At 32.8% G+C, this 25,975-nt stretch overlaps 1 protein-coding gene across 4 annotated transcripts in view; it reads left to right on the forward strand.

Moving 5' to 3' along the window:
- Positions 1-25,975, forward strand: part of PTBP2 (polypyrimidine tract binding protein 2) — a 76,602-nt gene that overhangs the window by 15,985 nt on the left and 34,642 nt on the right. For all 4 annotated transcript variants that reach the window (XM_012791007.2, XM_012791009.2, XM_012791010.2 and 1 more), the window contains exons 3-5: positions 10,149-10,224; positions 22,302-22,474; positions 23,423-23,566. In XM_012791007.2, the coding sequence (XP_012646461.1) occupies positions 10,149-10,224; positions 22,302-22,474; positions 23,423-23,566 (393 nt within the window). The remainder of the gene's footprint in view (positions 1-10,148; positions 10,225-22,301; positions 22,475-23,422; positions 23,567-25,975) is intronic.

Raw genomic sequence — 25,975 nt, forward strand, 5'->3', positions numbered from 1 at the left:
TTTCTCTAATGATAAAAGACATGCTTAATGCAGAAAACTTAATTTAGACAAAGAGGAAAATAAATCACCAATAGTCCTATCTACCACCAAAGCTAGTCAGTCATCTCTGAATGTACTTCCCATTATTTTCTGTATATATTACAATGATTTTACATACCTTATATGTAAGGGAGGAGGAAACTGGGATATTTTCACAAGTAGTTCAGCTTTTCCTGAATGTATTAGTTTATTCAATTATTCAGTACTATTCTAGACATTTATCTGTTTTATTGAGAACTTCAAATTTCCCAAAATTGTATAATATTTTTAATTTTTTATTATTAACAGTGAGCATTTATGGTTTCTCCTATTTTTTGATTTGTCATGCCACAAAACTTACTTTACTGGTCTTTTCAAATAACCGGCTTTTGTGCTTCTTTTTGTTTCATAATTCACTAATTTTTTTTTTTTTTTTTTTTGAGACAGCATCTCACTCTTTTGCTAGGGCTAGAGTGCCATGGCATCAGCCTAGATTGAGCAAACCTCAAACTCCTGGGCTCAAACAATCCTTCTGCCTCAGCCTCCTGAGTAGCTGGGACTACAGGCACGTGCCACCATGCCCAGCTAATATATATATATATATGTATATGTATATACTTTTTTTTTTTTTTAGTTGTCCAGCTAATTTCTTTCTATTTTTTTAGTAGAGACAGGGTCTTGCCCTTGGTCAGGGTGGTCTTGAACTCCTGAACTCAAACCATCTGCCCACCTTGGCCTCCCAGAGTGCTAGGATTACAGGTGTGAGCCACCACGCCCAGCCTCATAATTCACTAATTTTTGTTTTTATCTTTTTCTCCCTTATACTGGATTTATTTTGCTGTGTTTTGTACACTTTAAGTTGATCCTAGACTCCTTTATTTTCTTGTTTTAAAAATGCATTCATGGTTCAAGATGGATCAGTTGATTGCTTTGGCAATATGTGACTTTTAGAGTTCTCTTTTTCAAATTTTTAAAACCTTATAAAAGTTTCAAAATATACAAAAGTAGAGGGAATGGTATAATAACAATTTTTTCCTTTTTCTGTTGGAGAATATTAAATAGCAAATCTCAGATAATTTCATATCGCCAGATACATCAGTATGTATCTCTTAACAAATATCTCTCTCAAAGGTGATGTTGATACTATTAATATACTTAGTAAAATTTAAAATAATTTCTTAATATCATCTTATCTCCAACAGTATTCAAAATACTTTTTTTCCTTTCATTTTCCTTGACTATTCTTAGAGAAACTGAGTCATTGGTACAGTTTCTACTTTCTGGATTTAGGTGATTATACCTCCATATTGTCATTTCATGCATTCCCCATGTCCTCTGAATTTCCTATAAAGTTGTAGTTAGATGAGGTGTGATGTGATTTGGGTTTAATTTTTAACAAGAATATTTTGTAGATGTACTCTGTGTAATTCCTATTGTATTTATCACACTAAGAGGAACAGAATGTTATCTCTTTGTGATGTTAACATTTATCAGTAGGTTGAAGTGTCAGCTTTGATGCATCTATTATAGAGAGCTGCATCATCCTTTCAACTAATAGTTTTTAGTAACTAATGATTGCATAATTTTATTGGGTACTGCAAAAATGACGATATTCTTTTTTTTTGCATGTATTAGTTAAAATTCATCTATTAAGAACTTTATCAACTGTTTGGTCACATTATACCCTGTTTATAAGAAAAGCAGGATAGATTTTTGACTTTTTAAAAACTTTTCTTGAGGAGTTGTACGGTAGCAACCTCCACATAGCCAATATGAGTTCCTTTTTGTTGTTAGTATCATTATAAAAGCAAAGATTTTAACATTTACTTTTCATTCTGTTGCAGTGATCATTGTTTTTTAAGTGCTTAAATTGTTTCATCTTGGGTCTGCAAGAGCTCAGAACACCAATAACTTTGATACTTGCTTAAAGTATCATCTTTTTGCTCCAGACCTTTAATCAGGTATTTCTTTAAAAAGTCCTGGTTCCTATGGGTAGCGAATGGTCCTTAGAAACCACAATAATACGAGTACCAAGATGGTAATTGCTTTTAGGTTGTTGTTATTTCAAGGCCCTTTCAGTGGACAGTTAGTTTTTTTAAAGATAGAAATACATTATAAGCTCATTTGTAATTTTCAATTCATATTTAAGGTTACACAGTCTTTACTTCCATCATTAGTAGATTTTGTATTTTATATTTCTATCTCTGTACACTGAAATATCTTGCTAGCATTGACATTTTTACATATATAAACAAATAACTAGTTTTTTAAAAAGCAACATCAATATTATACTAACATTGTAATTATTGAATATAGTTTAAAATTTTTTGCAGTCACTTTTGTCCTTAAATTATATTCCACAAAGAGTATACAGTATAGTACAATTACAGAATTTTAAAATTTATTGAAATAATTCTCTGTGTGGTTCTACTGCCAACTTGGTAGTTAGGTTTGTTTTCATTTTGTTTTTAATTTTGAGGGATTTTTTAGTTTTACTTTAAAATAAATTTTGCAAAGTCAAAATTATAGTACAAGCTATAGTTTCTCCGACAAGCTTTGTAATACGCTGTTTTTTACAGAGAAATCTAACCTTCCACTCCTGTCTAGTCTACTTGTTTTTTCTCTGCCTTTATTGGTATCTGTTTTTATAAATTTTTGGTTTATCCCTCTTTTATTCAATACAGTGTGAATTTCTTCCTACTCTCTCCCTCCCGCAACATTAGGTAAACCGTGGCACAGTATACAGAATGTTTTATAGCTTGGTTTTTTTACTTAATGATAAATATATCCTGGAAATCACTCCATGGCAGTATATGGAAAATTTTCTCATTTCTTCCTGCTGCATAGTTCTTTTTAGACTGTTCTTTTCCCAGTCTCTTACTATTACAAATTATGTTATAGTGAATAGCTTTGTGCATATGTAATTTTGCTGGTATAAAAAATTGCCAGTATGTCTTTCAGATATACTCTTTGAAGTGAAATTGCTGGGTCAGTGTGTACATACATACTTTCAGTAGCTATTGCTGAGTTCTTTTTGTTGTAGGAATTGTATTTGCTATCACAACAGGTAAGTTTGATTGCCTATTTCCTAATAGCCTATCAGAGTACATTGTCAAAAGTTTGGGGTTTTGCCAGGCAGATAGGTGGGACAACATCTACATGTAGTATTAATTTTCATTGTCTTAATGTGAGAAAGATTAAACAGCTTTCCAATTTAAAAATAATTTCTGTTTCCTATACTGAAAGCTATTCTTATCTCTTACCTGGTTTTCTGTAGGATAACTGGTCATCTTTTTCTACATTTTTGTAAGTCTGTATTTGAAGTTTAGGTTCCCTTTTTGGTCCAGTGCTTTAGGGATTATTTCAAAATTTTATCTGATTAAATTGAAACACTTGATGATTGTTCTGTTTTTTTCTCTGTTCTTTTCATTAAAGTGTCTTACTGTAGTTGACCAGATATTATAGTCTATACTTCTTTATGGAATTCATTGACATATTCATTATATAGTATATAATTTTCTTTTGTGATTTCTCACGGACATTTAAATAGAACGGGTAAAGTGCACGTAACTGAAATGTACATCAATAGGGGATTTTAAACTATGATATACCAACATAGTAGAATGCTGTGCAGCTGTTGAAAGGATAAAACAGATTTGTACATGATGATTTTAAAAATTCTAAGCTGTTTTCTTAATTGAAAAGAATGTTAAATAGTTTTTATCATGTGATTTTTTTATGTGAATATTAAAAACATGTACATATGTCAGTTTGGGGGGAAGGAAGTGTATGAAACTTAAGGATAATTCATTTTGGGGTGGAAGGGAACTTCCATTTTTCATTTTTTACCTTTTTGAATTTTCTGAGTTAATTGAATTTGTTTTAACTTTTAAAATGTTAACAGGGGTTATATGGGCAGAAAGATTATGGTCCATGTTTTTTCTTTTTGCATATATGCCTGTATTTAAAACACGCAATAAATATTATTTTTTAAAAGTCTCCTTCCATAACTAGAAGAAATGATCAGAATATGAGACAGAATTCTTTGATTACCTCTTCAGGTCTCATATGTTGTCACTGAAGATTAGAAAACAAAACTACTAAAGCTATGTGGGAAATGTCATGTAGTTTGTTATGTACCAATAAATATTAAGTCATTGTAAAGTCTTAAAAGAGTATATAATCTTTTTTTGTAGGTAATAACATTGGCTATCCATTTCTTAAGTTTCTTAAATTATTTTTTCTATACATTGCTTATGAAATAATGTTATATCTTAATCTACCATTTTGAGTACAGTTTGATTAAATTTATTTACTGTTTCCACTTGATAGTGGAGCCTTTGTACTTACTAAATTTTGGTAAATATGAATATTATAACACGTCTGGTTTTAGGTGAATGTCTTATTTAAACTTTCTTATTGCCATTTCTTTCTTAGGTTTCTTATTGTCATGGTTTACATCTATTTTCAGGTGTAATTGTTCTTCACATAAATGTCCCTTTTTCGGGTGATTAAATAGTCGCCTTATCCTTATTGTTTTCTTTCTAGAATCTTTTGTTATAGCCCACAAGATATATTTGTGAGGATACTGTGAAATAAAATGAACACCATGTATCTGCTACCCAAATAAAAACTTGAATGTTACCAGTATTATTGTATATATCATATGTACCTTTTTATCCCCCCTGCCTTCTTACCCTACCATGGGTAGAAGACTGCCATAAATTTCTTATTCTTTCCAGTATGGTTTTATTATGCAAATGATAAAAAATACATTTAATTTTTTTGAGCTGCATGAAAGTGGTATACTCATATGTTTTCTGTGACTTGTGTTTTAATTCATAATGATTCTAATAGCTACCCATATTTTTTTGTGTGTAATTATGTAATACTCAATACTTGTCTATGAAAATGCTCAATTTATTTCTTTTCCTGGACATTTCGGTTGGTGGACATTTGGCTATTTAAAGTTTTTGACTTTAAGAACAATACTGCTGTTCACATTTTTGTATTTGTTTCCTGGTGCATTTATGCAAAAGTTTTTTTAGCTTATATAGCTAAGTGTATGTATTGCTAGGATGTGGAGTATGTTAAACTTTACAAGACAGATTGTTTTCCAGTATGTAGTTCCAATTTATGTTCTCACCAGTGGTGCTTAAGAATTCTTGTTATCCTCACTAGTACTTGGTTAAATATTTAATTTCTTAATTTTTGCCAGTCTGGTGTGTAGTACTTCCTTTGGTCTGTCTTCATCTTTCCCTGATTATTAAGGAGGTGTTACATCTTTTCCCCCCCACATTTGTGACCACTGGTGTTTCTCTTTTGTGAAATTTTATGAAATGTCTTTTTGTGTATTTATCTTCATAAAAATTTCAATTTATTATTTAACTGATTTTGTAGTTTCTAAAACTGTGTTATGATTGCTGATTTTCTGCTGATTGTATGTTTTGCTGTTACCTTCTCCCAGTTTGTAGCTTGCATTGTTACTTCTCTGTGCTGTCTTTTAATGAATGGAAGTTATTAATTTTAATGTATAGAGTTTTAATATGGCCACAAATTCCCTTTGCATCTTGGATAAAAATCATTTATGTGATCCCATCTTCATGTTAATTGTTGGAAGTCTTTAAAGCAGTCCCTAACAATAGTTTTTAGGTTTTCAACTGCTGTTGCAATACAGTTTCTTACATGGAGATTATGTAGCTATTTTGTAGTATAATTTATCCATATTTTCTTTCATGTTTAATTTTCTGGTGTCTTAATATAAAAAGTCCTTACATACTCAGTGTTCATAAAGATATTTTCATACATTCTAAAATTTTTTAAAATTTTGCTTTTTACATTTGTCTTTATCAGAAAGTTATTTTTTGTGTTTTGTATTAGGTTAGGGATGCAGTTTCATTTTTTTGCCATTCTAGAGATAGGCTACTAAATTGAAATCTGCAGTGCCATTTTTTCCCTCCACATTATAGGTATATATATCTTAGGGTAAAGGCTGAGTTACTATAACTATTAATAAATGCAGAGCATAGTAGCATAAACAGACTAGAAGCTTATTTCTTTCTCATAGCAAAATCTTTCTCATGGTTTAAGAAAATGTTGTCAATGTGCTCCATAAGATTATTCACTGGGCCAAGTTACTTTCATCTTGTTGACTAATCTCTAGGTTTTTGTCATTGCTGTGGGATCTGTTTATGTATAATTGTGCTGTCCTAATTTTTTTTTTTTATCTCCTTGTAGGTTTGTCTATTTTGTTGTCTTTTTTTTTCTTTTAAAGTTAGCTTTTGGTTTATACTAAGCAGATAAGACATATATTCTTCAGTGTATTACTGTTTTCTGTATTTTTATTGGTTGTGTGAGTTAGTGTTTTCCCAGCCTTTAATAGGTAGGTAGCACTCAGTTTATCTGTTCATTTCCTTGGTAGCACCTCTATGTTTAAGGAGTCCAGGATAATCATGTTGGTGCATATCTTCCTTCCTCTTGGAGAATATGGTTTTCCTTAGGAACTTGATACTCATGTCCTTGCCCATGTTTTTCTGTTGTGGTTCCTTAGGTTGACATCTCCAGAGGAGAACATGTTTGGTCAGCTCTCAGTCCTGAACCCTAGCAGAGCCCGAGGACTCTTGTCAACCTCAGCCATCAGTTGCTTACCTTCCTGGCAGCCCTAGCAGCTTTTCCACTTGGAAATGATAGCTGGTAGTTGGACTAGATTATTATGATGAAAAGAATATTCAGTAACCATGAGAAGAAAAAATAAGACATTTGTATCATTGGAATGAATGCCAAATGGCCTTTAATCTGAACTTTTGCACTTTTAAAAAAAGTCATTTCTTTGACTTATTGACCTACAACTTGTATCTTCCTGTGTCAGCATTTTCCTAATTTCTCTGGGACACTGACTTCTCCAAATGGTCATTGATATTATACAGGAAGAAAAGTTTCTGTGATTAGATTTAACAAGAGACATCAATGCCAATCTAAACATTTAATTTCTTTTTTTAGGTTGAATTCAAGATCAATTGACATTTATCTTAGATGAATTAAAATTTTTAAAAAATATATATTCTTAGTACAAATTTTGATTCTGAGTTTAAGTACCATTAATTTGATTTGTTTCAATAGTCACTAATGTGGAACAGCCCATCAATCACTACCACTGATCATTCATTTTATATATTTTCCAAGTTAAACAACTAGGCTGAGATAATTCAAGTGAAATTGTTCCATCAGTCAGTGTGGTAATGTTAACATTTATCAATAGTGCAGAATCACTTCTTTTGGGCGCAATAATGGAAGGTTTTTACTCAATGGAAAAGCAAACACAGTTGGTTTTGTATAAATGTAATTTATAAAAAATTTACTGAGTAATTTTGATAAAATCTTAAAATGACAAATAATTTGATATTCTTCTGATGCACTTACGAAGGCTATTAGATCTACTCTTAAGAGCAGATATGAAATCATTTGAAGAAGAAAAAAGACCACAAATACAAAATTCAAAGAAAAAATTAAACACTTTGCCATGTGTAAAGAAGTATTGCAGGAAGGAAGAAGAGAGCATCTTGCACACTACAAGTCAGAATTAGAGGTTTTGTTTTATACTTGAGTAGACCCAAGATTCCCCACCTATCATCTTCCAGAATTATTTGTGATCCACTGTAATCACAAGTATTATTACAGGGAAGTATGTATTACAGTAGACGTATGGAAAGATTTTGATTCTGCAAACATTTAAAAAATAAACTGATAATATACATTCGAAAAGAGGTCAGATGTACTTTTGAAAACTAGAGGAATTAAAAGTATTTTTGAAAACTAAGGAGATAAGAAATTAAAAATATTTTGAATAGTTACAAATTTTGTGCGGGTGACTAAAACATTAAGGACCTCTTTACGGTTTTATTTGGTTTTTACTTTTAGCATATCTGATCTGGAGTTCTGTTGACTTACAGAAGGGCTGATTTTATTTACTTCCTCATCCTGTGGTGGGGGCTGACTTTGCTTCTGTATGTGGAGTAACTTGAGTCACAGTTTTTTGATCAAAGAACAAAGACCAAAAAATATGTAGCAGTTGTTATTAATCAGCATTGGTTAACTTATTTAGTCAGTAAATATGTGTAGAAATTGTATTTGATTGACACTTGGGAATATTATAGTGAACACTATGATGTGGGCCAGGTACTTTGCCAGGCAATCCCTATTCATGTATTATCACATTTAATCCTAAGGGCTGTGATGTAGGTAGATATTACCCAGTATTACAAATGAAGAATAGTTTGGTTTAGAATGGTTAAGTACTGTTAAATAGCTGATAGTGGAAGCTGAGCTCCAGAGCAGTTTTACTTAAAACCATATTGTATATTTGTCATGAAAACATAGAACCTAGGCAACATTTTCTGTTGTGTATAGTGGACCAATATAATATATATCAGTGGTCTTAAATGTTAGCATACATCAGAAGCAGCAAGAGGATTTGTTAAAATTTGAGTTATTGGACCCCACCCTCAGTTTCTTATTCAGTAGGTCTAGGATGGACCTGAGAACATGTATTGCCAACAGATTTCCAGGTCTGTTGCTGCTTTAGGTCTCACTACACTTTGAGAATCACTAAAATATCTAATTCTGCTCATTATGTCCTTATACAACTAAGCATGGCATGCCAAATCTTCCATATCTTGATTAGAAATTGGATGTGCAAATATGGTATTAATATGGTATGAAACTATGCTTTGATTTTTCTGATACTAGTATTTCTCTGAACATTTGATGCTGATGAGCAGAAAGCTTTTAAAACATTTAAGTGAGATGGCCTAGAATATGTTTACCATTTTCATATTTGTTGTAATATGAAAGCTTATTAATTATGAGTTTAACATAAATTAGCATAAGGCTTATGGTTAGTTTGGATTTTCTTTGACTTTCTGAAATGCTTCAATAAATTATGTCTTTTATACATTTTTTTCATTTTGATGGTTGCATTCCACTTTTTTATGCTGATTGGTTGTTTTAGATCAGCCAGTATTGATTTAGCTATTTTAAATATTAATACCCATGTATGTAAATATATACATACTTAAAGTAGGCAAAAGAGTTGATTTAGCTAGTTTAAATATTAGTCTACTCACACATATTTTTTTAAATACACAGATTTGCAAAATAACTAAAGCATCACTGGTTTGAACAACTGTGCAGTTCTAAAACGTACATTTTTAACCTTTTCTTTAAAAGATGGTAGGGTATGATGCTATCTCTTTTTATTCTAACAGAAAGAAATTTCTCATTCCGTATTTTGCTTTTGCTTTCAATGGTGTAGCCCTATATACCTGTTTTATTTTTTTTTTTTTTATTTTTTATTTTTTTTTTTGAGACAGAGTTTCGCTTTGTTGTCCAGGCTAGAGTGAGTGCCGTGGCGTCAGCCTAGCTCACAGCAACCTCAAACTCCTGGGCTCAAGCGATCCTCCTGCCTCAGCCTCCCGAGTAGCTGGGACTACAGGCATGTGCCACCATGCCCGGCTAATTTTTTTATATATATATCAGTTGGCCAATTAATTTCTTTCTATTTATAGTAGAGACGGGGTCTCACTCTTGCTCAGGCTGGTTTTGAACTCCTGACCTTGAGCAATCCGCCCGCCTCGGCCTCCCAAGAGCTAGGATTACAGGCGTGAGCCACAGCGCCCGGCCTATACCTGTTTTATTTTAATAAAGATGATGTTGTCCAACTCACCAATATGAAATTCTCATTTTCTTAAGACTTGAGTTATCTCAATGAACAAAGGGATCTGAAGAGGCTCTTGGGATGGAGGATTGTATGGCATTAGAATTTGCTTTTCCTTTCTTTTTTTTTTTTTTTGGTAAAAAAGCTACCTTTGGAAAGGTAGCTTTCCAAAGGTTTTAATTATGGAAGCTAATGATCTTTCCTATTTATTGCATTTTGGACTTGAGTGACAGGAGGGAACACTTGCCTTTGTGGGACAGGGAGACAGATAGATGAGAGAGTAGAGGGATGAAGTTAATTTTTTATTTTATTCCCAATAATGTAACATTTTATATTTGTTTAAGTGCATAAATAGGCTTTCAGATTAATATTTTTAAATTTTAAGATAACTTACGCTAATTTGTTTTTGTTTTTATAGAGAGGATCTGACGAACTACTCTCAGGCAGTGTTCTCAGTAGTCCAAATTCTAATATGAGCAGCATGGTAGTTACAGGTAAGTATTACTCTCAACAGTTTGTCACTATTTGCCATTTTATGGGGCAGAATGTTAAAACAAAAATTTATTCTCAGAGTATCCTTTCTTTTTAAATGCTATGTTGAAACATTTTAGAGGAAATTTTTACTAGTGTATAAATGAGTCCAGTGGAAAAATCTTGAAGTTGGTGACTTGTGGGCAAGTAACTCATAAGTCTGACTGCCCTTTTTTTTTTTTTGGATCACAAAGAGACAGTCCTTTCTCTTTCATGTTATAATCCCCTCACTCACCCCTTTTGTGTGTGTTTTTTTTTTTTTTAGGTTTTTTAAATCATAGAATATTTTGCTTTAAGTATTTCTTTATGCCCATAAATCCTAAAACCCAAACTTTAAATAAAAACCAAAAAATTCAACTACATAATTGTTTTCTTTCAATGGTTTGAACCTTTCTCTTTGCTGTAACAATTTGTTTACATTGTCAACTTGCAAATTTAAGATGATTTGTTTAACTTTCAAAGATAGAGTTTTTCTTAAATTATATATGTCTGAAATAATGTTGGTTGTTTGTAGTGTCTATAAACAAATACAGATTAATTTTAGACCTTAATTTTATGGCTGATGAACCAAATTTTGAATCTGATTATTGTTGAATGAATTTACCTATAATTCTACATTTCACATTATTTACTTCAAACCGAAGTTCCTTTTTTCTATTATTTTTTCTTGAATTACTTGTTTGAGGAATTAATTATATTGGGCAATAAAAGGATCTTAAAAGGCTAGAAGACATTTTGATTTCCTTCAGATAGCCATTACTTATACATACATATGCATCCCTTCCAGTTTAGTTAACTAAAAATTACAAGGACATACTTAACAAACATAGTCATAATGATGTGAAGAGGGATTTGTCAACATCATTATTACTGATTTTTCTATGTAGTGATTACAAAGTAAAATCACGAGGCTATGATTTTGATAGTCAAAGTACCATGTGCAAATAATTGACCTAATAGGCTCAAGTGTCTTTAACTCTGCTTTGTCAGCTTCTCTTTTTAATAATATATATTATGGATTGATAATGGAAATGTTTTTTAAAATTAATATTTAGGGCTATGACAGAGTAATTGGTCACAGCTTTTTCCCCTTTTCCAATCTCCCCAGTCAAAAACTGTATAAATGAATAAAATATATGAAACAACTGTTGTCTGGAATTGATGAGCAAACAATACAAGATCATGATCTTTGAGAGAAGGGAAACATGAGGTGAACCTCATGATCACTTTGGCTTTCTGCTTTGGGCTACCTTACTGCTATAGCACAGGGAAGTGGAGCTCAAGCAGAGCATACAGGTCTTACTGAGCCGAAGAGACTAAGAGTGTAATTCAGAGCTGTTCAAACATTGAATTTGTGGGAAAGGGCCCTGGAGAAAAGGAAATTGTCTAGAGGTTTATACATAGAGTAGGGGCAATTTGGTGTATAGATTCACTTCATTCAGAATTTTGGATAATGGCTGCTCTGTGTGTGTGTGCGCAGATTGAGACTTTGCAAAGTCTGTCAGAAGTCACCTGCTCTGGGGCTGAGAGCTAAATGGTAGTTCCATATGTTGAGCAGTGCTCTAAGTCATTGCAGTTGTGGGAAGTCAGACATTAAGAGTTCTGGAAAGTCAGAATGCAGACATCTTGCAGAGTACCTCAGACATTCCATTAGACTACGAAAGCTCGGTCCTTAAAGGATCACTCTTTATAGTAAGAGCCATCAATAAGATTAGTTAAATTGAAAATCTAATCTGACAGAAATTTAAAGGATTCGCCAGTAATTTAATTGCCTGCCAAAACAAAAACACTACCCCCTAAGGCAGACAGCATGATTCAGTGTTCCTGTAACTATTCTCAATAATAACTAGCATACCATCAAAAATTACAAGTCATGTGAAGAAGCAGGAAAATAACCTGTAAACTACCAAGAAGCATTCAATAGGAGAAGACTTAAAAATTATCTAGATTAATAGAGTTAGCAAAGATGATAAATATGTTAAACTATAAAGGAGAAGACTGACATAATGATTGAACAGATACAGGAATATGTTAAGAGAGAAAGAACTGTAAAGACTAACAACAAATTCTATACTTAATGGGGAAATGTTGAATATTTTCTCCTTAAACACAGGAATTAGGCAAGGGTGTCTGTTTCACAATTTTTTTTTTGTAGCTTTCTATCTATATCAGGCAAGTGAAATAAAAGGTATAAAGATTGCAAAGGAGAAGTAGTATCAACATGTTTATTTTAAAATAGAAAACCTAAAAGGATCCACAAAAGATTTCGTAGAACTAATAAGTGAATTTAGAATGATTCCAGGGTATAAGTTCTATATATAAAAGTATATTGTTTCCTTATACTAGCAGCAAATTACTGGAAAATGAAATTTTAAGAAATCCACTTACAAGAGCATCAGTAAGACAAGATATCAGGAATAAATTTGACAAAAGATGTGTAAGACTTCTATACCAATAACTTTAAGATGCTACCAGAAGTTTAAACAGACCTAAAAAAAGAGAGAGAAAGACCATGTTCATGAATTAGAAGGCTCAATATATTAACATGTAAATTCTTTCCAAATTGGGATGGCATTAGTCTGTAATTAATCAAACCCAGTAGGCTTTTAAGTTGAAATTAATGAGTAGATTCTAAAATTTATGTGGAAATAAAATGAACTAAAACCATTTTGGAAAAGGAAAAGTTGCAACACACTGACTTTAAGATTGACTGTAAACCTATAGTTAATTAAAGCAGTATTAGCTTGGTTAGTGCCACAGGATAGTGCTCAGAAATAAGCTCACATTTAAGGTCAATTGATTATTTACAAAGTTGCCTTGGTCACTCAATGGGGAAAGAGAAGTCTCTTCAACAAATAGTGCCAGAACAGCTCGAAACACATTAAAAATAGAAAAAGAAACTCAAACCCTACATCATACCATACAGAAAAATGAGATTAATTATATACTAAACTGTAAAAACTATGTAAAGCTTTTAGGAAAAAAATCACAGGATAAACTCATAAACCTTGGGGTAAATGATTTCTTAGCACAGATGCAAATAATCATAAAGTAATTAGAAACTTGATCAAAAGGGGAAATTTGCTCATCAAAAGACATCAAGACAGTAAAAAGGCAAGACTGTGGACAGAATAATATTAACATATCAATGCATATATCTGACAAAGGGCTTGTATCCTAAAGTATCTGTAAAGGACTCTTATACTTTGATAAATATGAACAGCCCAATTTTTAAAAATGGGCAAAAGAAGTTATAAGAGTGGGTAATAAGTATATAAAAGATACATTAGTTATGAAGTAAACACAAGTTAAAACTATTATGAGATAGCATTTACACCAACTAGAACACCTAAAATTAAACAGATTGGCAACACCAAATGTTGATGAAGATATGAAACTATCTTATTGCTGTTGAGGGTATAAAATAGTTGGGAAGATAGTTTGGCATTTTCTTATGCCAAACTAACTTATGTACTACTTCTACTTTGAGTTTTTTATCCAGTGACAGTGTACAAGACCTGCACAATATGTGTATCAAGAACTTTCTTTTTCTTTTTTTTTATTTCAGTGTATTATGGGGGTACAAATGTTAAGTTTACGTATACTGCCCATGCCCCTCCTCCCCCATCGAGTCAGAGCTTCAAACGTGACCATCCCCCAAAAGTTGCACATCTCACTCATTATGTTTGTATATACCTATCCCCTCTCTCCCTTCCTACCTGCCCGACACCTGATAAATGTTATTCCTACATGTCCACTTAGTTGTTGATCCTTTAATACCAATTTTATGGTGAGTATATGTGGTACTTGTTTTTCCATTCTTGAGATACTTCACTTAGTAGAATGGTTTCCAGCTCTATCCAGGAAAATACAATATCACTATTGTTTCTTAAAGCTGAATAGTACTCCATGGTATACATATACCACATTTTATTAATCCACTCATATATTGATGGGCATTTGGGTTGTTTCCACAACTTTGCAATTGTGAAGTGTGCTGCTATAGATGATCCCAAACTTGAAATAACCCAAATGTCTAACAGGACAATGGATAAAATGTGGTATAGTCAGATAGTACACTGCTACTCATTACTATTAAAAAGAATGGTTACTAATACATGCAATAACATGGGCGAATACTAAACGTTAAATGGAATAAAAGAAGCCAGACATAAGAGTAGGTAACTGTGAGATTCTATAATACTTCTATGAAGGTAAAGAGCAAATAATTGGTTTTTAGTTTAGAAACTAGAATGATGGATGGCTGTGGATGTTGGGAGCTTAACAGGAAATAGAAAGGGATTTTCTGGGGTGATGGAAATGTTCTATATCAATTAAGTTGTAAAACATCCAAAATTTGTTGAAAACAAATCTTTGGGAACAAGTGGTTTTGTTGGAATATGAAATGTTAAAAATGTGTGTGTATGTGTGTGTATTGCTTGAACTTTACCAGATTTACATTATACAAAAGAGTTTTGTTGCATTTGTATTTCAGGGAGCCGGGGTCAGTAATGTATATAGGGGAGAGTAGTCAAAAACTTTATAATAATTTACTCTAGGGAAAGCAAAGTCCTGAATTCTAGAGTCTTGGAAGTAGAATATGCAAGAAATAATGTTTCAAGAAATTACAACTCAGTTATTTGGAAGAAGATGAGTTTGGGGGAAATACTAGTTTTAGAATCACATGTTTAATGATGGTACCATTAACAAAGGGGGAAAAGTGGAAAAGAAGATTTTTGGTGGAAAGAATGAATCTATGACTCTTAATTTTTTAAAGTATGTTTAGGAATGATACATAATGTGATATATGACCAAAGAATCAGTGTAATTGTTTTGTAGTGATGGAATGAAATTCCTTAAAGCCTTGTTTTAACATAAGAAATTTATAGGTAGTCAATTTATTTAACCCCTCTATGTACAGCGAAAACACTGAGTTTTAAGATTTTTCTGTTTTTTTCTAACAAAGAAAGATGAAAGTCTGCATATGTTCTAACACACCAATTTGAATACTGTTACTCATAAAAGCAGATAGCATAAAAGACCTTTAAAAACTGGTGGTTATATTTGCCTGGAAAAATATTCCCTATGGTTCAGATGACTCAAAAGGACTTTTGCTGACAATGTTACAAGGACACTTCATGGTTATCAAATATGGAACAGGATTTCATTTTTATTTTCCAGCGGCCAGCATTATCCAACATGTTTCTTCTAATTGATTTTACTATAGAATTCTGTTCCCAAAACTATCTCTCAACAGCCTTTCCCTTATCTGTCTAGATTTTCCTTCTCGGTGCCTATTGAATAAATACTTTATGTCAAAGAAAAAATTAACTTTAGAAGTGAGAAATAGTATCAGAAACTTAGTCTCAGGTAAATATCTCATAAGTTGATACAATAAGAATATTTTGTAATAAAGTAGTTCCTTCAGGAGAAATAGAAAAATATTTAAAAAATACAACTTGCCCCATCTAGTATTGGAATTATTGGAATTATTGAAAGGAATTTGTAACTCTTTGGCAGTGGGAGGAGGCTTGACATTTGGAAGGTACAGTCTCTTTAATTATTCAGTCATTTCTTTATAACTATGGGAATGGACTATCTCTTTAGGTATACATATTTCTGCTAGTACTGATTGTTACTCTGTAATAGCAGGATTTATTTACTACTGCTAAAAGCGTGACTTTTACTTTAAGTGAAAGCAGTAAAATCATCCCATAGATTTTGGTACATGTTACTGAGAACTCTGAGTTTTTTAATTTTTACAGACATTTTGTATGTGATGCCATTTCATTTTGTTATAATGCTTTTTGAGAGTATTCCAAACAGATTATTTCACACTTTGAATGTTTATGAGGGTTCTAACATGTCTTCTTGCATATAGAGGTAATGAGAGCCTTCCTTTAGGTGCCTTCTATATTTTTCTAGCTCATGCCTAAGGTACTTTTGGCACCTAGGCTTTGCAGCTACTTGGAAATGCCTAGAGTTACAGCCATCTTTTTACATAAGCCTAGTGAAGCTTTTTATGTGGTGGGTGTTGGAGTTAACTATACCACCAGCAGAATAGTAGAAGTACCATCTATCTGTATGTATCTATTCTTTTTTTTCTGGTTAATTCTTTGGAATTTCTGTTTCTTGTATAAGAATGAATATTGGCATTCATTTTTCTTAAAGTCTTTTTATTTTATTTTGTTTTCCTAAAGCCAGCTGCTCTATAACACCGTGCTGCTTTGCCTTTAAGTCTAATTAAAACTGCTTAGAATTAAAACTGCTTTGCCTCTCAGTATCATATTTGGTAATAAAAGGATTTACGAAAACTTTTATAAATGCATGAGTCTGAAAGTCTTGGAGAATAAAGATGTACTTATTATAATTTGTCAAATAGTTTTCTCTGTACAGATGAAGTGTAAAGTTTTGAACTGATGCACTTTATGTAGGTATGCAGTTGAAAGTATATTAGTGAATGAGTGGGACTGAAATAATAGATTTACAAATTAAATAAGTTGATTGTAAAATCCAGGTTCTGGAGTGTTTATAATGATTAGGTAAAGATAAGAAGGCCCTGGGGCCAAAACAGCTTGGAAAACTAACAATTTTGAGGAATGAATGAGTAGGCAGAAAGTTCAAAGCAGTTTTCAAATGTGTCAGGGGAAGTAAGAAAAGTAGAAGTAGAAATTGTTAGAAGTGCTATGAGAACAGAGAAATTCAGTAAGGAAGAGAGGGTTCACATTTCCTTGGTCATTGATGGATGTGGTGATTTTTAAAATTACCCATGATCTTGGTAAGACCCATTTATTTGAAAATTGCAAGTAAAAGCTGGTGGAGAACAAAGATCAGTCAGGAGGAGAAAAGTGATGGACTGCTCAGAGGTGAAGATGATTGACTTTAAAATTGATACAGAAATCCAATTTTGAATTTGGAAGGAAGTGTTTAAGTAGAAACAGTTTTAAAATTTTGTTTTTAATTTATGAGTAGCTGAACATCCTCCTTAAGCAAAAGGCTTTTCTGAATAAGGTATAGAAAATGATATGTACTTAAAGATTCCTACCTTTAGTACATGCCTTGTTAATTGAACATAAAGTCCTAAAATTATTCGAATTATTACTAGTTTTACGTACCCAAACAAAAGTTTCTGGGTTTATTGGGGGAATGGAAGGAAAGGATCATGGGAAGAAATTCATATTATTCTGTTGTCTTCTACCCTAATAGACCCAATTCTACTTACTTCTCTGATAGGGTGATAAACGAATGGCCTACATGTTTTTTTTTTTTTTTTTTTTTTTTTTTTTTTTTTTTTTTATTTTGGCATATTATGGGGGTACAGATTTTAAGGTTTCAATAAATGCCCATTCCCCCCCTCCCCCCAAAAGTCTGAGTCTCCATCATGACCATCCCCCAGATGGTGCACATCTCACTCACTATGTATGTATATACCCGCCCCCCTCCCCCCTCCCACCTGCCCAATACCCTATTACTGTAGCACCTATGTGTCTACTTAGGTGCTACTCAGTTAATACCAGTTTGCTGGAGAATATATCTGGTGCTTGTTTTTCCATTCTTGGGATACTTCACTTAGTAGTATGGGTTCCAGCTCTAACCAGGAAAATATAAGGTGTGCTATATCACCATTGTTTCTTAGAGCTGAATAGTACTCCATGGTGTACATATACCACATTTTATTAATCCATTCTTTGATTGATGGGCACTTGGGCTGTTTCCACAGCCTTGCAATTATGAATTGTGCTGCTATAAACATTCGAGTGCAGGTGTCTTTTTTGTAGAGTGTCACTGGATCATTTGGGTAGATGCCCAGCAATGGGATTGCTGGATCAAATGGTAGATTCACTTGTATCGCTTTAAGGTATCTCCATATTGCTTTCCACAGAGGTTGAACCAGTTTGCAGTCCCACCAGCAGTGTAGGAGTGTTCCTCTCTCTCCGCAACCACGCCAGCATTTATTGTTTGGAGATTTTTTGATAAAGGCCATTCTCACTGGGGTTAAGTGATATCTCATTGTGGTTTTGATTTGCATTTCCCTGATGATTAGAGATGTTGAGCATTTCTTCATATGTTTGTTGGCCATTCTTCTGTCTTCTTTAGAAAAATTTCTGTTCAAGTCCCTTGCCCACTTTTTAATGGGGTTATTTGATTTTTTCTTCCTAATTTTCGTGAGTTCTAAGTATATTCTAGTTATCAGTCCCTTATCGGATGCATAGGATGCAAAAATTTTCTCCCATTCTGTAGGCTGTCTGTTTACTTTCATGACTATTTCTTTGGCTGTGCAGAAGCTTTGTAGTTTGATCATGTCCCATTTATTTATTTTTGTTGCTGCTGTGATTGCTGAGTGCCACCCTTTCTCTTTGCCCCACACCTTATTTTTCTTGGCTTGGGATTTTTTTTATATTAAAATAGGCTTGGTTATGATTAAACGAGTCCCATTTCCTACTTGTACATTCTCATAGTATCAATTATTTGAAGTGAGGACTTTCATAATATTTAGTACTAGAATAAGAATACTTAGTAGCCACCTTCTTGAAGCTATTAAGTAACTGAAACAGTATCAGGTAGTATAAATTTTGGTAGTTACACAGTAGCTGGCTTGGTCTTTGGGAGCAGAAGACAGACCTTTTTTGGGCCACCCATGTATGATGTGAAGTTTGTCTTTGTGATCTTTTTCTAGTGTAGTGGTTTGAGAGCACAGGCCAGGCAAGGCATGGTGGCTAACACCTGTAATCCTAGCACTTTGGGAAGTTGAAGGAGGATTGCTTGAGGCCAGGAGTTCAAGACCAGCCAGAACAACATGGGAGAGCATGTCTCTACAAAAAATAGAAAAATTAGATGGGTGTGGTGGCACACATCTGTAGTCCCAGCTACTCAGGAAGCTGAGGCAGGAGGAGGATTGCTTGAGCCCCGGAGTTTGAGGTTGCAGTGACCTGTGATGACTCCACTGCACACTACCCGAGGCAATAGAATGAGACCCTGTCTCTAAAATGTGAAAGAAAACTTCCACAGGCTGTGGAGTCACACTCCCTAAGTTTTAATCCTTTTTCTATTCCTCTCCCTCTCTCCCCCACCCCCCCTTTCTTGCCTTGTCTTCCCTTTTCCTTTTCCCTTTCCTTCTTTTCCTCCCTTCGCTCCATTGTCTTCCTTCCTTCCTTCCTTCCTTCCTTCCTTCCTTCCTTCCTTCCTTCCTTCCTTCCTTCCTTCCTTCCTTCCTTCCTTCCTTCCTTCCTTCCTTCCTTCCTCCCTCCCTCCCTCCCTCCCTCCCTCCCTCCCTCCCTCCCTCCCCTACCTTCCCTTTCTTTCTTTTTTTCTTTCTTTCTACCACTTAGTAACTGTCTGACCTGGCTTTGGAAATTTAACTAGCTCTTACCTATAAATGACATTAATAGATCATGATAGTGATCTTAGAGTTGTCAGTTGCCTGGCATGTAGTTGACTTTCAGTAAATGTTAAATATTAATGCAAAATTAAATTATATTTTCTATATTTTTCTAAGAAACCCAGAGGTTTATCTTAATTCTTGATTCTTAAAAGTATACCACCTTCTTTCCTTGTTATTTAGCTGTTTGACTTCTGCCCGCCATGCATCATCCAGAAAGTATCCAATACAAATCCAAAGTAATAAACTATTCTCTTAATAATAGGTTTAGGTGGGCTTTTGCATTTTGGAGATTATATTCTGAAAATCATGTGAAAAAGCTTTTTTTCCCCCTTATAGGTACAGTGTTAGGTAGTATCTTTATTTTGGCGGCTTTTTTCTTACCTTTCTCTCAGAAAGAAGGAAAGACCATATTAGAAGAGCTGAAATTCGCTGTTTTGAGTATCCTAATACCATAACTATAACACATGGGGCTCTAGGTTGGATTAGGAAATATTTGTCCTTGTTATTCAGACTAATGAGCAAGAACAAACTATCAGATTTCTGAACTCAGACTGTTTTGGCCAAGAAAAGGTCTTTGTCCTACATTAGAAGAGTATACATGTATGCCAGTTACATGTTTTAAGTTTCGTATGTATTTTTTCATTCTCTGTTTTAACTTACATTTTCAGTGAACAAACCCAATGATGATTTTGTTAAATAAGATACCACAAAATAGAAAGTTTAGCCTCTTTCTTCTCTTTGACAAGTTCAGGTGCCTGTGCATATACAAACCTTCCTCAGTAATGAAAGGAGGTATGGAAAGCTTCCTATAGTTTTTCTTATTTTTGGAGTGATGCAGAGCTAGCCAGCCAAGATTTTCAGGGCAGTATGTTCAGAAGCCATAGTTTACTCCTTTTCTGTACAAAGGCAAACCTAAGGGGATTTTTTAAAAAATGCATTGGCTGGCCATTCAAGTATATAAGTGTAAGTGAAACTCTTAGAGTAAAGTATGACTTCAGTATAGTTTGACAGGTAAATTATCAAGTGAGTTCACACACTATCACCTAGAGACAACTTCTCTGGTTATACAATGAAGTCATTACCACCACTCTCTCCCAGTCAATGGCAAATTCACTTTTAATCATATCACTTCTCTCCACCTCTCCCACTAGACTATGAGCATCAGGAATCATATTTATCTTGTTCATTGTTTTATCTCCAGATCTTAAAAACAGTTCTAGGCATATCCTTGATACTCAATAAATGTTTAAAGAATTTATGAGTGAATGAATTTTGAAAATACATAAAGAAGATCAAGATGATCTTAGAGTTTTATAGATATTGTTGAATATACACACTATATTGTTTGTAGATTACATTGAATGTTTTGGCAAGTACTATAAAGTACCTAAGATTTTATTCAAAATGGAGTATCTATGTATATTTCTGAATGTTTAAGGATCCTTCATTTTAGTTAGAGTCTCAGAAATATGCTTGAGTTCATAGAAGATTAAGATCCATTAATCTGACGTAGTGAATAGACTATAAGTTCTTTAAACAATTCTACATAAAACACCACCTATTTTATAGGCATCTTTAATATTTTTGCTTTTAGTGAAGGTTTGGAATGAAGGCAGGTAACTAATTTGTTGATTGAAATATATTAGTTTACTTTAGAGCTCAGGGTAACAGAATAAGGTAATTAATTTCATGAGTGATTCATAGTATATTGATGTTAATAGCACAAAATATTGAAGTAGATAGATTAAGCAGTAATATTAACATATTAGGAAAGGCTCAGTGTAGATAAACCATAATGTGGACTGACTACATAATCATTTTTATAGTATTGCTTTCTTTGATCCCACTTTTGAGTACAACATTTTTGAAATTGAATAATTTATAACTTTTTGGGGTAAAATTATAATCTTTGTATTTTTTGCCAACTCAATTTTTTCATTTTTTTCTTTTGGTATTTCTGTTAGTCTGTCATAAGATGATTAAATTGCAGGATACAGTCATGCTTCACTTAATGATGAGGTTATGTTCTGAGAAATGTTTTTTGTTAGGAGATTTTGTCGTTGTGCAAACATCATAGAATGTGCTTACACAAACCTAGATGGTATAGCTTAGTGCATACTTAGGTGATGTGGTGTAGTCTATTGTGCCTAGGCTACAAACCTTTATGGCATGTTAACTACTGAATACTAAAGGCAGTTGTAACACAGTGTTAAGTATGTATGTATTTTAACAATATCTAGATATAGAAAAGGTACAGTAAAAACATAATCCTGTGGCATTACCATTGTATATGTGGCCCATTGTTGACCAAAATGTAATTGTGTGGTACATAGCTGTAATTGTATTCTTTAGTCATTGTACAGTTTCTTTGAGATTGCATTTTAATGTTTTGGCTTATCACTGCTCTTTACATATACTGTTCATAAACATTTAATGACAGTCTTAACTAATTGATACTCATTCAGTAATAAGTGATGGATATGATTTTCTTTATTCCTTTGAAAGCTCAGTTTTTTTAATTTTTAGGAATTATTCAGGTATACCCAGGTATGTTTTTAAGGTTTTTTAAAAATTTGTTTTGTAGTTTTTTACACAAATAAGGAAAATTACTATATTCTTTCATTGTTAATATATAGATTTTTTTTTAATGTCTTTCAGCCAATGGTAATGATAGTAAAAAATTTAAAGGAGAAGATAAAATGGATGGTGCACCTTCTCGTGTACTTCATATTCGAAAATTACCTGGAGAAGTGACAGAAACTGAAGTTATTGCTTTAGGCTTACCTTTTGGTAAGGTGACCAACATCCTTATGCTGAAAGGAAAAAATCAGGTACAGTTCTTTTAGGATTTATGAAATGTTAAACTCCAAACTTTAACCTAATTAACCCAACAGGTATGAATTAAGTGTCACCCTTAATAAAAGGGTGGAAAATGGGTTAATTTTCTGGAAGAATGTAACAGAAGTCTTACTTAAACTTTTCTTGGGAGATGTCTGTGGGAAACTAATGCTAGATAGCCATACTGAATGAGTCACCATAGTGTTGAGATTTTGCTTTTGAATTCACTTTATGCCTCTATCGGAACAGTATTCTAAATTTAACAAGGACTTGTTATAATGAAACTGTGGGATATACAAATTAAGTATTTCTTTTATTGAGGCTCTGTTCTTTGTGATATCAGAAATCAGTAATGATATCTGGTAGCATTAGCAGAAATTAAGGAGTAATTCTGGATATTCTTCTTTTAATAGGTGTAACTATATCATTAGGGCCAAGGTATATTAAATATGAAATTTTATTTAAAAAATTTTTAATGCTATCATTTAAAAGAATTTAATAAAGTTTAATAACATTCCTGTAATTATAGTTAATCTGACATTTAATTTTTAATTTTTTTCTTTGTATATAATTATACTGCTTATCGAATGACTTTTGAGATCTCATATTCTCTAGGGTAAAAGTAGTAAAATTCTGATGCTACATTTTATCTAGCTTTTGTTGGGGGAAATAGATTTTTGTAGGATGTGGAAGATCATAGGTGGAAGGCAGAAGTACCAGGTACTCAATTGTCTTCTGAGGTTAGGTTTAATTATATACCAAAACTTCAATAAGAGATTTTTAATTCTACTTATCAGAACATTTAAATGTAACTTGAAAGGTTATATTCTAGATAATTGATTTTTTAAGTCAGCTTAAACTTAAATATCTGTGTAATAGATTACACAGATAATGAAATTTATTTGAATTTAATGTATATTATAATTTTTATTATTTTTCAGGCATTTTTGGAACTAGCAACAGAGGAAGCAGCTATTACTATGGTTAATTACTATTCTGCTGTGACACCTCATCTTCGTAACCAACCGATTTATATCCAGTATTCCAATCACAAAGAGCTAAAGACAGATAATACATTAAACCAAGTGAGTATGTGTAGGTACATTATTAAAATGGCCTAGAATATATTAAGAATCTTATAAACATAGTAATGGGAAATAAAATGTTTAACCACTCAGAAAATGTTTATGTAGGCATTTTCTTATTTTTATGATATTTTCATATAGATTGTCCCTAAGTATTACATATCATGGAATTTTGAATTCCTTTAAAGCCCTGGTCAAAAATGTTCTTTTTCTTATTGCAAGTTAAAATTTTTGTGTCAAAAGTATTTAAGAGGTAGGACTTACTAGCATGAATGATTTATATAATTCTTCTACTTGGTTGGACTTTAAGGTACAACATTCAGTGCCTTTGGTTATTTGACTCATTAGAGGTCTTAATTTCTTATGGAAAAATTCTTTTGAAGATGTGTTAATTGATTTTCCTGGAGAAAACATCTTATGGATGAAAAATATAGGAATGTATTGATGTTTTAAAAATACAGTGTGAAAGATATTTAAAATTAATATATTAAAAATAAGATAAGAATGTTTTCAGACATATAGTAGGACTACTATAATTGTCTGAAGATTTTTAGCTCTTTTAATATCATTTTTATACTAATTATGTCTTTCTGTTTCAGTAAAATATAAACTGTCTTAATGAAAATTTAATGGAAAGTAATTTCTTTTAGATTTTTGTCTCTTTATAAAAAGTGACTTGAAATCATTTTGATAATTTATGAAAAATAAGCTTGTAAATTTTTGCCTAAAAGATAGAGCTTTCCGTGTCTGCTCCTCCCTCCCTGTTCCTAGCCTCTAGGAACCAGAACGAATTAATTAATATGAATTCAACTTTTTTTAGGTTCTATGTATAAGTGAGATCATGTAGTATTTGTCTCTCTATGCCTGGCTTATTTCACTTAGCACAGTGCCCTCTTAAAATGGCGTTTGATATCCCAATTTTATTTATTATTTTTATTAACGTAATTTATGAACACATTTTCATTTTAAAAGGTTAAGTGAAAGGAACATGTTGAGAATAAAGATAGTGCATCTATAGATAGATGTCTGTGTGAGAGGGGGACTTGTAATTTTAAATAGGATGACCAGTGCAAGTCCCATTGAGAAGGGATATTTGAATAATGAACTTCAAAGGGATGAAGGAATAAGCAAGCCATTTATTTCAGACAGAAGGAATAATCAAAGTAAAAGTTGTTTCTGTTGGAGAAAAAATTTTTGTAATCATATTTTTAATTTTCAAAAGCCCTTCAGTCTTCTTTGATAATCCTTTTTACATTGTTTTTCGTCATATCTTAGGGACTTCACAGTTCTCTGAGGATACTAATTATAGTATTTTAAAAATACCTCATGATGAATTATATTTTCTTCAGTGTTAGCTTTTGTGTTTGTCTTGTTCTCACTCTCCTTTCCCCTTATTTTGTCTGTTCATATTTCATAATGGACAATTAGGGTTTATTGGACTTGCATGCATTCCTCTAGCATAAAGTAATGAATTGGATAGTAAGCTGGTATATCCACCCCCAGCCCCACCCACCCCCAAATGCCAAAGAGGCCTTTCTTCCTGACCAAGAAACTCACTGTAGAATTTCTGGTTCCTTTGAGGTAGGGCTTTTTAATTGTTATTTTTGTTTTTTTAATGGTTAAGGGGCAAGTTGATCTAGAGGTGATGGCGAAGAGGCATTTAACTTTTTTTTTCATTAGCTACACTTTCCATTTATCCTTTTGTTTTCTCCCTCTCCCTTCTGTGAACCTGCTAATTTCCGGTCTGGTTCCTGTGTTAAACCAGTGTAACCCCTGTTGGCTATGTATTCACTGTGTCTTCTGTCTCTGGTTCCATTCATTTTCTGTGTTCTAAAAATCTGATAAAATTATTTTCAACTAATGGTGACCTTTGCTCTTTTCAGTGTTTTTGTTTATTTCATTTTATATTCATTCACTTATAGGCATTTTAATAGGATTTCATAACAAAAGAGTGGCAAATGAATATGTGTGTTAACCATGAATTCTTCCACAACCTTTCATAAAATCCCCAAGATCTATCAGTTTACTCACCTTAATTATCTGCCTAGTTGTCTTTATCTCTCCTACTCTGTTTGTCTTGCATAGTCAACTCTCTTGGCTCTGTTATTACAACAGTTCTCTTACTAATCTGCTTTCTTAATTTTCCCTCTTGAATTCTTTTCCCCTACTGCAGCCAGTATATATCTTTCTGAAATCTAAGTTATCTCCCTGCTGTAGGTCCTTTTTATGTTCAGGATAAAGGCCCTTTCTCAGATCACTACTATATCTGTTTTTTGTCTTATGGCTAGTCCTGCCCTATTTGCTTGTGCTTCTGTCCCAAAAGTAATGGTGGATCCTCAAACTTGGCATGCTTTCTCTTGATTTCAGTCTTTTGCTGCCATTATGTCACTGTGTTCTCACATGTGGAAT

The sequence above is a fragment of the Microcebus murinus genome, chromosome 2 (assembly GCF_040939455.1).
Source record: "Microcebus murinus isolate Inina chromosome 2, M.murinus_Inina_mat1.0, whole genome shotgun sequence".
In the NCBI taxonomy this organism is placed as follows: Eukaryota; Metazoa; Chordata; class Mammalia; order Primates; family Cheirogaleidae; genus Microcebus; species Microcebus murinus.